General features: G+C 38.2%; 1 protein-coding gene across 5 annotated transcripts in view; it reads left to right on the top strand.

Annotated features, from left to right (window-relative positions):
- AKAP1 (A-kinase anchoring protein 1) overlaps positions 1–14,336 on the top strand; it is a 58,109-nt gene that overhangs the window by 27,403 nt on the left and 16,370 nt on the right. For all 5 annotated transcript variants that reach the window (XM_074223653.1, XM_074223651.1, XM_074223652.1 and 2 more), the window contains exons 2-4: positions 2,799–4,480; positions 7,528–7,661; positions 13,784–13,910. In XM_074223653.1, coding sequence (XP_074079754.1) covers positions 2,821–4,480; positions 7,528–7,661; positions 13,784–13,910 — 1,921 coding nt within the window. In that variant the 5' untranslated portion in view covers positions 2,799–2,820. The remainder of the gene's footprint in view (positions 1–2,798; positions 4,481–7,527; positions 7,662–13,783; positions 13,911–14,336) is intronic.

Here is a 14,336-nt window from a genome sequence, read left to right as displayed (position 1 = left end):
GGCAAATTCTAGGGGAACTTTTTTTTTGCAAGGCAATGGGGTTAAGTGATTTGCCTAAGGTCACACAGCTAAGTATTAAGTGTCTACCGTCCTGATTCTGCAGCTGGACTCTATCCATTGCGCCATCTAGCTGCCCCAAGAAAAACATTACTTGTCTTTGCATCTGATTGCTTTGCCACAACAAAAGAACTATCAATATTATAGTATATCTTGGATCTTTGAATTTTGTCTTCAACCTCCATGTTTTCCCATTCCTTTTCTTGAAAGACAGAAGAATAGGCAATCATTAAGGAACCAGTTTTCTTAATATTTGCTCTAAGAGGTCTTAATTTTAACTTATTTTAGCTTCATTTTAGAGGTAGATTGGCATTTAAAACTCAGATGAGATCTGGGTTCTTTCAATTTCGAAGTTACTGAGTTTGTTTCAGCAATTAGTGTGAATAATCAAGTTGACTACACCCTATCTTTAAGGATACTTAAGAAGAGAGGACATGAGGAAAATTGTCTAAGGAGGACAGAACTTGTCATTATCACATACTGACTTCATGCACATAGTAAATACAAAAAGGTTGCTATCCATGCCTAAGGAATTGTATAGGGAAGACAGTATATGCATATCTTGAGTCTGTGGTTGGTATGATAGTAGGAGTATAGGCATTAAATGCTAAGGAGGAGTTCAGAGAATCAAGCAGGTGATCACAAAGAAAAGCTGGCAAATTAACCAACAGCCTGAAGAATGTGAAGTTCCTGGAGCTCCACGACTATATTCCATGTATTTCTCTCCCCAGATTCTGATAAATAATTCCCATTTGTTGATTGGTTCAAGAAAGTATAAGCATACTTAAATCTTGTGTAAAAATAAAAAACCCTATCACTGCCCTTTTTCTTTGCTAAAACTCTTAAGAAAAGTTTCTGTTCTCTTGTACTTTCTCTCCATTTTTCAACCTCAACACTCAGAATTAGTAGCCATTTACTCTACTGAAAAATTCTCTCCAAAGAATGATCCAGTTAACCTTTTCTGAGTCCTCATCTTCTTTGATCTCTGTAGTTTATCATTGACTAATCCCTCCTAGATTATCTTCTCTTGCTTTTCTTCCTTTCTGTATCTTTCAGTTTCCTCCTGACCCTTAAATGTAAGTAATCCAGAAGGCCCTCTTATCCCCATATTCTCTCCCTTGGTGATCTCATCAACTCCTTTGGGTTCAATTAGTACCACATGAATGGCTCCCATGGTTTCAATTATCACTACTCAGATGGCTTCCAAGTTTCATCTTTATTAAAATCTAGTCTGCATTTCCTTAATACCTAGATATCCCCACCAGTATTCCAACTGAGTTGCTCAATCTACATGGATGGAGGGTTGAGGGTCCCTTTTCCCAGCATTTCTTCTCTTCTGCCCCTCACCTGGCACTCTAGTCTCTTAGACAATGGAGATTAGTCATCCTGGACTCTTCAGCCTTCATATGCCATTAGTTGGTGGTATCCTGTAACTTCTACAGTATATGTCATATCTGTCCCCTTTTCTCTGATTCTTTGATATGTTAGTTTTAGTCTCTTGCAACTATATATCTGGACTCTTATAAGAACCTTAGAATTTTTTTCCTTATAGCTGTTCTCTTCACCTTCAAAGCATTCATCACATGGCTACCAAAATCCTCCTAAGTCACAGATCTGACCATGATACTGTACTTTAAAAACTGCCTATTCTGTATTGAATAAAATAGAAATCCCTTACTTTGACCTTTAACATCCTTATTTTGTTCTTGCCATATTCTACTCTGCATTCCAACCAGCTGGCTATTGCCTCAAACTCTCAACATACCAGATCTTTTAACTTTTGCATAGGCCTGGAACATGCATTAGCCTCCCAGAATCCTTTTCTTCCTTCCAGCTCAGATTCTGCTTCTCTCATGTTGTGTTCTCTCCTTTCTTTTGCTTCCAACTACAATAGTACTTTTTTTTACTCAAATTCCTTATTCATGTGTCTAGAATGCTGTCTAGATCTTGCCTTGGGGTTCCCCATCATTCTTGACATCTTTGTACATGATGCAGTTTTTCTTCCTTGGAGGTGGGGATTAATTGATCTTTGTCTTTATTTTCCTAAAGCCTGTGCAAGTACTATTATTGCTAGTTGACTTGAGAATTTTTGGATGGGGAGGTTAATGTCAGTTGTGCTGAAATTAGTAGATTAATCTTTAAATGGAATGTTCATTGAACAGGAAGACAATAAGTGATATTTATGTAGTGATTGGAGGTTTACAAAACACTATCACCTTGATCCTCACAACTTTATCAGATAGCCCCAAAGGACAGCTGAAGGCGGGGAGACTGAAACATTAAAATGCCTTGCCCATCTTCTTCCCGTTAGTAAGTTTCAGATGTGGGATTTGAAGCCCATTCTCCTGACTCCACATTCAGAACTCTCTTTACTATATACCACGATGTCACTTCAGTAGCCAGAATTGCCAGAAAGAACAATATCTTGACATCTACAGGCTTTATTTTTAGTCAGTGATTTGAAATGAGGTATACTTTTAATTTAAATGGGGAGGTTGGCATTAGAGTTGTGATGAGATTCAGATTTAAGTCATTGTAAAGGGATCTCTGGGATGTACATTGGGCAGGAAAGATAAAAAACTGATATTTTTATAGTGCTCATTGAATAACTGATACTGAATTTTCCCCACTGCATTTGTGCTATAGTAGGCTAGAAATATCAGAGTAGGTAACTTGTGAAAAGTTTTTGTTTGGCTAGATAATTGATCTTCTGACTTATGCAACTTTCTCATTTTCTATAGGTGTAGCAGCTGAATCTCCAGGATGGCCATACAGTTCCGTGCAGTCTTCCCCTTAGCCTTGCCTGGAGTGTTGGCACTCATCGGCTGGTGGTGGTTTTTCTCTCGAAAAAAAGAGCATGTCAGCATTCGAGACAGGCAGGCAGGGGCCACAGCCAAAGATCTTAGGACAGACACCCCAATCGAGGAGTCCCTCTTGAGGGAAGAAGTCTGCTACACCAGAGTAGTGCCTTTGCCATCAGATGGTTCACGGGCTCCAGAAAAAGAGAGAAGTAAATCTTCCGCACAACTTGTAACTGTACCATCACAGCTACATCAGGTTCCAAGAAAATCAGATTCTTCTAGCACCTTCTTTGGTACCACAGATACAAAGCTCCGATTGAGTCCATGTGAGGAAGACAGTGGACAGTTGGAAAGAGCAGCATCTCAAGAGGAAAGGTTATCTATTTCTAAAGAATCTTCACTTCCACCCCTGAAGGATTCTTTGTTCCCCCATGAAGAAATAGAATTACATAAACAAGACTCCTCATTCAAACAGATACCTGGGAAAGACTGTCCAGGCCATTTGGAGATTCCTTCTGAGCAGCATGACCTTTTGGAGAAGGTAAAGGATACATATGGAATAGAAGGAATAGGTGATGCAGCCATGGGAGAGGGTGTGACTGAAGAAGGTAGCTTGTCACATGATCTTGGTTCTGAATCCAGGAACAGAGTTCCCAGACAAGACACCGTGATGGAAGAAGAAAAAGAAAAAGGAAAAGAGAATAGATGCCGGGGAGTCAGGTCAGTGCAGAATGAAGAGTGCTTGGGGAAAGTATTGCATAGCTTAATAGAGTCAACTCAAACAGAATTGTTATTGGAAGAAGAAGCACTGACTCATCAGGTCAGAGGCAGCAGATGTGAAGAAGGTTACTTGGATGGGAATCAACCTTCTGGGGAACTGAAGAAAGGAAGCTCTCTAGAGATCAGAGATGATTTTGAGCAGGCAGCCATGCAAATCATTTCTAAAGTGATCTTAGCAGCAAAGGAGGAAATATTAGGGAAAACAGTGGGTGACCTTAAGCAGTACAACTGTCAACACTCAAAGAGTTGGGTTGAAGGCCCAGTTGAGGAGGAGAACTTTGCCCTAGTCAGCCAGAAACCTGTCTTGGGTCAGAACACTTCAGATTCCAGCAGGGCTATAATTGAAGCACCAATGGCAGCAGGAGAGATAGTAGAGCGGGAAATGCCTGTCTCACAGGTAGTGGATCTTGCTCAGAAGCAGAAGACCTATGTGAGTTGTCTGAAGAACAGCCTCATGTCCAGTGCTGCCCTTGATGGCAAGCCAAAGAATACCGCCCAGCGTATCTCCCTGGCAGCATGCCCTCCCCAAGCCATCCACCACAGTGAGTCATTTGAGGAGGCCAACATCAGGGTAGAGGATACCAGCTGTGTCACTTGCACGTCAGAGGACAGCCAGAGGACTCAGTCAGTATCCTCTTCTGGTAATTGTTCAGATTCTACAGGCACTTCTGGGCTAGAAGATTCTTCCTTGGAGCCCAATCTAAGCCCCAGCAACAAGCCACTTACCCCTCCACTGCTGGAAAGGACTGTGTCCTATAGCAATGGAGTGTTGAAAGGGGAGTCCTCTGACTTGGGGACAGAGGATAGATGGACCACAGAGACAGAGGCTGATCAGTCTGGAGGTAGGAATGTTTTAAAGTCACATAGAATATAAAAGTTAAGTGGATTCCCCTTTATTCTGGCCCCCATTTCTTAACAAATCTGTTTTTTTTAGCGTTTTTTTTTAACATACTTATGACTTGAGTTTTGTGGATGGTGCCTTTTTTTTTTTAGTTTTTTTGCAAGGCAAATGGGGTTAAGTGGCTTGCCCAAGGCCACACAGCTAGGTAATTATTAAGTGTCTGAGACTGGATTTGAACCCAGGTACTCCTGACTCCAGGGCTGGTGCTTTATCCACTGCGCCACCTAGCCGCCCCCTAGGATGGTGCCTTTTCAAATTCCTTCTTCTAACTCTTGATTCAAGAAATTTTCTGATACTGTATCCTTAGTTGCTGGGCTGTGTAATTGAAGTATATCTGAGGGCTCTTAGGGTGACTTTGTTGGGTCAAATATATGAAAACTTAACTGAAACAGTGTGAATATGTTCCTCTACAGGATAACCTCTGAAAATTAGGCTTATTATTGAAAGCCAAAAGCAGACTGTAGGTCTATTTTTATGCTTTAAAGGAGTGAGGATACTTGCTCTTTTGGAAATTAAATATAGAGAAGAAAGGTTTTTTTAAATAGTCTTATTTCTTTAATGCTTTCTTTACATGGAATTTTTCTATGATTTTACTTATGTCCTTTCTTCCCTTATTGGGAGCAAGGTTCAACAGATGGCCACTTCCCTTAGTAGCCTAAGATATTGAGACTTTCCCTATAACCACTCATTTGTAGAAATCTGGTGAATTTCTAGCCAGCAGTCAACCAATCTTGGGTTGTGACTGGGCAGTTATAATCCCTTTCCAAAGGCTGCTTCCTGTGATTAAAAACTGTCTCTTAACCCTCAGGCTTCTTAAAAATGGATCTAGACATAGAATGTTTGAATGGTTTATTTCTTGATCAACAGTTTCCAATCTCGCAAAATATGTCAGATCATGTCTTGGGATGACACAATGACCAAAACCCTCATTTTAATCGATTTAAGGCACGTGATCATTTCTTAGGTTTACACACATTCTTGATCCACATGATAGAAAATGATTTGGCTTCAAAAGGATATGGGATGGCTAGATTTTGTTCTTTTGGGTACAGTATGATGTATGATAAATAACCTTTTATATAACTTTGGACTCTTTCATAGGTCTTTGTTTATTACTGTTCCCTTCAACTTTAGATGTGAAACTCCTTAATTCCTTAGTGTGAATAGGAAGGGAACTCAGAAGCTACTTAGTCTGTCTTGTATCTGGACCATTATCTATTTTTAACACATCCCCAACTAGTGATCATCCCTCTTTTGTCTGTGGGTCTATTCCCCAAGTCAGTTCAATCTTTTTGGGGGGGGGCAATTTGAATTCCTAGGTAGCTTTTTCTTTATATTGAAGTAACATGCTTTACTTCTAGACAATAGGAGGAACTCTCTAGAAGCTCAAATTATTGACTTGAAGTTAGAGTGACTTGGGTTTGGAAGCCAATTGTTCCAGGATGGAAAAACTTCAATCCATTCTGATTTTTTTTTTGACCACCATAGAGGGGGAAATTTTCTACCAGAGACAGGCTACCCTTTCATAGTCAAGAAACCTGATGAGGCAGTGATTCCTCAGTTCTGGGCTAGAAAACAGATCAAAGAGCCAGGATCATGTTTATACTTAAGGACCCTCCACTCCTACCCCCCCCCCCCATCCATTGCTAAAATAGTACTCCATTTGGGCAGTGCTTCTAGAGGTGCTATTTGTATATAAAAGATAGACTTGATTCTCTCCTGTCATTTTGCTTTCTGGTATTATGGAAATGTATACTACCTAAGGCAGAAATCTTTTAAAATTACAGCAGGGGACTGGAAGTTAGATATGTTTGGAACCCTTAAAGGAGAGATTACTGACAAATCAAAAATACAGGGTCATGACTACCCTCTTTTGGAAGGGATATGAAACAATAGTCTTTGCTCTTCAAATTCTTATGTGGGACATTATCCAAGGAAAGATAGTGCAAATAGAAACCCAGTAATGATTTGAGTCACCTTTTAGCTAGGAACAATGTAAAAGCTGAGTTGTATAGGAATTTTTTTTTCTTATAGCTAGTCCTTGCTCAGTTACATTTGGCTTAAATTGTTAGGGCCCTAAAATAGAATCATTGAAGAAGAAAACCTCAGGATTTTTAGTTAGGATTTTATGTTGGAAATCTGTTGCTTAGTACATATGGAACTAGAGTAATCATTTTGCTTCTTAGCTTGAGTTTCATTCTCTCAAGAAATGAGGAGTTTGAACCAAATGATCTCTAAGGTTCCTTGTAAAAATTTTAATATATCAGGGGAATTTTAGGCAGGATAAGCATGACTTTCAGAAGAACTTATAGAATATAAACCAAAACCAAAATTGGCCTCTCTCCTTCTTCTTGTTTCTGGTAGGGGAAAAGGCCTCTAATCAGGAAGGGGGGACTCAAGAATCCAGAACCTTCAGGAAAAGCTTTCCTGAGAAGATGGAGGTTGTATGCAGGCTCTAGTACCCAAGAGTTAGGTGATCTCCCCTTCTTAGAGTGGTTGGGTTGGGGAAAGGTGGTGAAACAATTGACAAAGACCTATTTGATGGGTTGCTTAAGTGAGAACCAGATAACAAGAAGAGAAATTGGTTCATCTGTGCCCAAGAGGTTTATTTTGATGGTTCCTGACTAAACCAACAAGTTAAACTAAGGAACCAGTCTCCTACCTTGACCTTACCTCTTTAAGTGAGGTATCTGAATTTTTGGTTTTAGTTTCAACATTTCTGAACCTAGAGCCTTTGGGGTTGAATGTGTTCCTCCTAATAATGCAAGTAAAATTGTAGGTGGCAGACTAAAATTAGATCTACCTACACCCCCATTCCTATCTACACTTAGGCATTTAGATTTATTATAGTCCTTCCAGACTGAAATGACATTCACCACTTGAGAGTTGTATGGGGGGGGCTCTATACCTTCTTAGAAAAATTGATTGCTTTATGGGTTATTGGTGATTTTTTTTTATGTAACATACGAATTTCTTTCCCCCTTGCAGGTTCAGATGTGAACAGCATGGATTCTGTGGATAGTGGATGTGGCCTTAGGAAGACAGAAAGTCATTCGAGCTCCCAGGCAGGCACTGAGACTAATAAGGTAGAGCTCACAATCTGGGAGATAGAAGTGCCAAAGGTAAGAATGGACCCTTAAAGGCTGCTATTTTGGAAAGCTGAAAGGTCTGACTAGAGTTTGGGGATAGATAACTGATTTTTCTAGATTGTCTAGAGTCAAAGTATATTGAGAAAAGAAGAATATGAAGCAGAGTCCCAAGCTATCTTAGAACCACTTGGATGTTAGTGAGAATGATGATTCTCTAAATGTCCTTAACCTAATAATTACTTAAAAACCTCTTCCATTAAGGAAGGGAGCAGAGGAGAAACACCTGAATCTTCTTCTCATCAGACTTGGCTAAAAGTCAACCTACACATACTCAGTTAACTTACAAAACATCTAACCTTTCAACTATTAAAAGGGGAAAAGGGGAGGGGGGGACGGAGAAAAGGAAGGGGAATGGGGGAAATAAGGGAAAATAACAAAAGGAAGGGAAGGGAAAAGTGAAAAAGGGAAAGGGGAAAGAAAGGGGAGGGTGTGATATAGGAGGGCAAACACACTGAAGGGGGTGGTATTCAGAAACAAAATACTGGGGAATATGGATAAGGGGGGGAAAAGAGGGAAAAATGCAAACAGAGGAAAGATAGCACAGAGGGCAATAAAGAATTAGTAATCATAACCTTGAATGTGAATGGGATTAAAAACCAGAATCCTACAATATGCTGCTTACAAGAAACTCATTTGAAGCAGAGAGATACATATAGAGTAAAGGTAAAAGGTTGGAGCAAAATATATTTTGCCTCAGCTGAAGTAAAAAAAGCAGGGGTAGCAATCCTTATCTCAGACGAAGCAGCAGCAAAAATAGAAAGCATTAAAAGAGATAAGGAAGGAAACTTTATCCTCCTAAAAGGTACCATAGACAATAAAGTCATTTCAATATTGAATATATATGCACCCAGTGAGACAGCACCCAAATTCTTAGAGGAGAAGCTGAAAGAATTACAGGAAGATCTAGACAGCAAAACTCTACTAGTGGGAGACCTCAACCTCCCGCTATCAGATCTAGATAAATCAAATCATAAAACAAACAAGAAAGAAATTAGGGAGGTAAATAGATTGTTAGAAAAATTAGATATGGTAGACTTATGGAGGAAACTGAATGGGGATAGAAAGGAATATACCTTTTTCTCTGCAGTACATGGAACTTATACAAAAGTTGACCATGTACTAGGACATAAAAACCTAATGATCAACTGCAGAAAGGCAGAAATAGTGAATACATCTTTCTCAGATCACAATGCAATAAAAGTCATATGCAATACTGGGCCAAGGAGATATAGACCCAGAACAAATTGGAAACTGAATAACCTCATTTTAAAAAATGAGTGGACCAAAAAACAAATTATAGAAAGAATTAACCATTTTATCCTAGATAATGATAATGATGAAACAACATACCAAAACCTATGGGATTCATTCAAAGCAACTCTCAGGGGGATATATTATAGCTCTAAATGCTTATATGAATAAATTGGAGAAAGAGGAAATCAATGAACTAAACATGCAACTAAAAAAATTAGAGAAAGAACAACTCAAAAATCCCCAATCAAATACCATATTAGAAATTCTAAAAATTAAAGGAGAAATTAATAAAATCAAAAGCAAAAAACTATTGAATTAATAAATAAAACCAAAAGTTGGTATTATGAAAAAAACCAATAAAATTGATAAACCTCTGGTCAATTTGATTAAAAAAAAGAAAGAAGAAAACCAAATTGCTAGTATTATAAATGAAAAAGGTGAACTCACCACCAATGAGGAGGAAATTAAAGTAATAATTCAAAATTATTTTGCCCAACTCTATGCCAATGAATTTGATAATCTAAGTGAAATGGATGAATATTTACAAAAATATAAGTTGCCCAGGTTAAATGAAGAGATTAAATACCTAAACAACCCTGTCTCAGAAAAAGAAATTCAACAAGCCATTATTGAACTCCCTAAAAAAAAATCTCCAGGGCCAGATGGATTCACAAGTTAATTCTACCAAACATATAAGGAACAATTGGTTCCAATCCTATATAAACTCTTTGGAAAAATAGGGAAAGATGGAACTCTGCCTAACTCTTTCTATGAGACCAACATGGTACTGTTACCTAAACCAGGAAGAGTTAAAACAGAGAAAGAAAATTATAGACCTATTTCCCTGATGAATATAGATGCAAAAATCCTAAATAAAATCTTAGCAAAACGACTACAACAAGTCATCACAAGGATAATACATTATGATCAAGTAGGATTTATTCCAGGAATGCAGGGATGGTTCAATATTAGGAAAACTGTTAGTATACTCAATTATATCAACAACAAACCTATCAGAAAACATACGATCATATCAATAGATGCTGAAAAAGCTTTTGACAAAATACAGTATCCATTCCTATTAAACACTAGAGAGTGTAGGAATAAATGGACTGTTCCTTAAAATAATTAGCAGTATCTATCTGAAACCATCAACAAGCATTATATTCAAGGGGGAGAGGCTAGAGGCATTCCCAATAAGATCAGGGGTCAAACAGGGGTGCCCATTATCACCACTACTATTCAATATTGTATTAGAAATGTTAGCATCAGCAATTAGAGAAGAAAAAGAAATTGAAATAATTAGAATTGGGAAGGAAGAGATAAAACTCTCACTCTTCACAGATGACATGATGGTCTACCTAGAGAATCCCAAGAAATCATCTAAAAAAACTACTGGAAACAATTAGCAATTTTAGCAAAGTTGCAGGTTATAAAATAAACCCTCATAAATCCTCAACTTTTCTATATATGTCTAGCAAGAAACAGCAGGAAGAGCTAGAAAGAGAAATCACATTCAAAGTAACCTTAGGCAGTGTAAAATATTTGGGAGTCTATTTGCCAAGACAGACTCAGAATCTTTTTGAAAACAATTATAAAACACTTCTCACACAAATTAAATCAGATTTAAATAACTGGGCAAACATCAACTGCTCATGGATAGGGAGAGCTAATATAATAAAAATGACAGTTCTACCAAAACTAGACTATCTGTTTAGTGCCCTACCAATTAAAATTCCAAAAAATTACTTTAACGAGTTAGAAAAAATTGTAAGTAAATTCATATGGAGAAATAAAAGTCAAGAATTGCCAGGAGCTTAATGAAAAAAAATGCAAACGAAGGTGGCTTAGCACTACCCGATCTAAAATTATATTATAAAGCATCAGTCATCAAAACTGTTTGGTATTGGCTAAGAAATAGAGTGGTGGACCAGTGGAATAGATTAGGTGTAAAAGCAGGAGAGGATTAGAGTAATCTGCTGTTTGATAAACCCAAAGAGTCCAGCCATTGGGATAAAAACTCCCTCTTTGATTAAAAACTGCTGGGATAATTGGAAGTTAGTATGGAAGAAACTTAGATTAGACCAACACCTCACACCCTTTACCAAGATAAGATCCAAATGGTTACAGGACATAGACATAAAAAACAATACTATAAGCAAATTAGAAGATCAAGGACTAGTCTACCTGTCAGATCTATGGAAAGGGGAACAGTTTATGACTAGGGAAGAGTTGGAGAACATCACTAAAAACCAATTAGATGATTTCAATTACATTAAATTAAAAAGCTTTTGCACAGATAAAACCAATGTAATCAAGATCAAAAGAAAAGTAGTAAATTGGGAAACAATCTTTACAACTAATGATTCTGACAAAGGACTCATTTCTAAAATATACAGAGAACTGAGTCATATTTTTAAAACAAAAAGCCATTCCCCAATTGACAAATGGTCAAAGGATATGCATATGCAAAGGCAATTTAAAGATGAGATCAAAGCAATCCATAGCCATATGAAAAAATGCTCTAAATCATTAATTATCAGAGAAATGCAAATTAAAGCTTCTCTGAGGTACTACCTCACACCTCTCAGATTGGCCAGTATGACCAGGAAGGATAATGATCATTGTTGGAAGGGATGTGGGAAATCTGGGACACTGTTACACTGTTACACTGTTGGTGGAGCTGTGAACTCATCCAGCCCTTTTGGAGAGCTATTTGGAACTATGCCCAAAGGGCAACAAAATGTGCATACCCTTTGACCCAGCAATACCACTACTGGGTCTATACCCCGAAGAGATGATGAAAAAGGGTAAAAACATTACTTGTACAAAAATATTTATAGTAGCCCTGTTTGTGGTGGCAAAGAATTGGAAATCCAGTAAATGTCCTTCAGTTGGGGAATGGCTTAGCAAACTGTGGTATATGTATGTCATGGAACACTACTGTTCTATTAGAAACCAGGAGGGATGGGATTTCAGGGAAACCTGGAGGGATTTGCATGAACTGATGCTGAGTGAGATGAGCAGAACCAGAAAAACACTGTACACCCTAACAACAACATGGGAGTGATGTTCAACCTTGAAGGACTTGCTCATCCCATCAGTGCAACAATTGGGAGCAATTTTGGGCTGTCTGCAAAGGAGAGTACCATCTGTATCCAGATAAGGAGCTGTGGAGTTTGAACAAAGTAACAAGGACTATTCCCTTTAAATTGGAAAAAAAAAACAGATATCGTATTGTCTGATCTTGTTACCCCTGAGAATTCTGTTCTCTTTAAGGATATGATTTCTCTCTCATCATACCCAAATTGGATCAAGGTAAAACATGGAAACAAAGTAAAGACTGATGGAGTGCTATCTGTGGGGTGGGGGTGGGGGAGGGAAGCAAGATGGGGGAAAATTGTAAAACTCAAATAATATCTTTAATAAAAATTAAAAAAAAATTAAAAAAACCGTCTTCCATTAACTCAGGGTTAGGTAATCTGGGCCTGGGCCATATCACTCTGGCATTGTCAAGGCAACTTGGGGAGGGGGGAAGATGGGGGAATTGAAATTCAATAACTGTAGTAGCTTTATAGGGGTGAATTAATTAAATATTTGACCAACTATAGCCCAGGAATGATGTTATAAATATACAAATGGCCTTCCCTTTCTTTAACCCCACATAGGGTGGTTTATCTCCTTGTGGTCTCTTCTCATTTGGGAGGCCTGATCATTTTGAGGTTGGGAGTACAGTCATCAAACTTAGAGTATTTTTTATTAAAGCTGCAATGCTATTGAAAGAAACAGCTGGGAAAAAATAGAGAAAGACCTCTTGAGTTGACTCCTGGACCAGAAGGAGCCACATTAAATAAGTGGCATTTAAATGAAATATCTCCACTAGGGGTTTTTGGCTCAAAAGAAATTTGCCTGCTCATAATGCTCACAGATCATGGCATTTCCTTATGTACTAAGTAACTTAGTAGACACCCATAGTTGAATGAATGCCTATATTCTGGGACCAAAAGATAGGTTTCCCAAACTTAATTTACCCATTAATGTATTTTCTCCTTTAGTCTGACTCTCCTATTCAGACTTCTCTTTTACAGAGAATACCTGGGCAAAATTTGAGGTTGTCTCTAGGAGAAGGGAGATCTGTTTGGGAATGAGGCAGAAACCCTGGTTTTAAGGCCTATTCTTTCAGTGATGATTGTTGTTTTGCTTCTTCAGAGTTGAATTCCTAACTTGAGTGCCCAGATTTGCAAACAAAAGTGTTGAAAGCTCCAGGCTGCTTAAAATTGGTGGCAGCAGCCTGAGGATATTAGCTAGTTTTTGGGTTATTATTTTCCATTTGAGCTCTCTCTGCTAATTAATTATGAGAAACAAATTGCCTTAGTAATTTAACTTGGAAGGGTGTGTGATCACTGTATAGTTGGAGTGAATGATGGTATCTTATGACTCCTTTTGTTTTTCTTGTATAACTGATAATAAATAGGGAAAATGGTTCTCTGGAATTTTTTTTCCCTTAACATCTTTTCCCTTAAAAAACAATGTCATTTTACCTGCCTTAAGCTATCTGCCTCAACTGCTTTATGTGACATAAAATAAGATAAAGCTTTTTGCTTTATTTAAAATAATAATAAGTGGGTGGCTAGGTAGCGGAGTGGATGGAGCACCAGCCCTGGAGTCAAGAGTACCTGAGTTCAAATCTGGCCTCAGATACTTAATAATTTACTTAGCTGTGTGGCCTTGGGTAAGCCATTTAACCCCATTGCTTTGCCCCCCCCTCCAAAAGATAAAAAAATAATAAAATATATTATTGATAAGGAATTCCCATGTAACTCTTCTATCCTTTCTTGAAGCATTTGGTTGGCCGGCTAATTGGCAAACAGGGACGATATGTGAGTTTCCTCAAACAAACATCTGGTGCCAAGATCTATATTTCAACACTTCCTTATACTCAGAACTTCCAGATCTGCCATATAGAAGGTCAGTGGGACGCTTTTTTGCTATATGTCCTAGTTTCTCTTCCAAAATGCAGCCAAGGCTTTACATGTGTCCTAAGCATAATTTTGTGGTTTGTCTTAGTGCTTGAAAATCAATTAACAAGGGCGGCTAGGTGGCATAGTGGATAAAGCACCAGCTTTGGAGTCAGGAGTACCTGGGTTCAAATCCGGTCTCAGACACTTAATAATTACCTAGCTGTGTGGCCTTGGGCAAGCCACTTAACCCCATTGCCTAGCAAAAACCTAAAAAAAAAAAAAAATCAATTAACATCAGATCCTCAGAAATCTTGTAAGGTAGGAGCAGATATGGTATCCTTGGAAGAAAAAAATTATTCTTCCAATCCCACCTTTCCTTCAGTCATTCTTTCTCAACTGTTTTCATCAGAAAAGAGGAGCTTACAGGTTTTAG

Source organism: Macrotis lagotis, chromosome 2 (assembly GCF_037893015.1).
Source record: "Macrotis lagotis isolate mMagLag1 chromosome 2, bilby.v1.9.chrom.fasta, whole genome shotgun sequence".
Lineage (NCBI taxonomy): Eukaryota > Metazoa > Chordata > Mammalia > Peramelemorphia > Peramelidae > Macrotis > Macrotis lagotis.
This window is presented reverse-complemented; position numbering and strand designations above follow the sequence as displayed.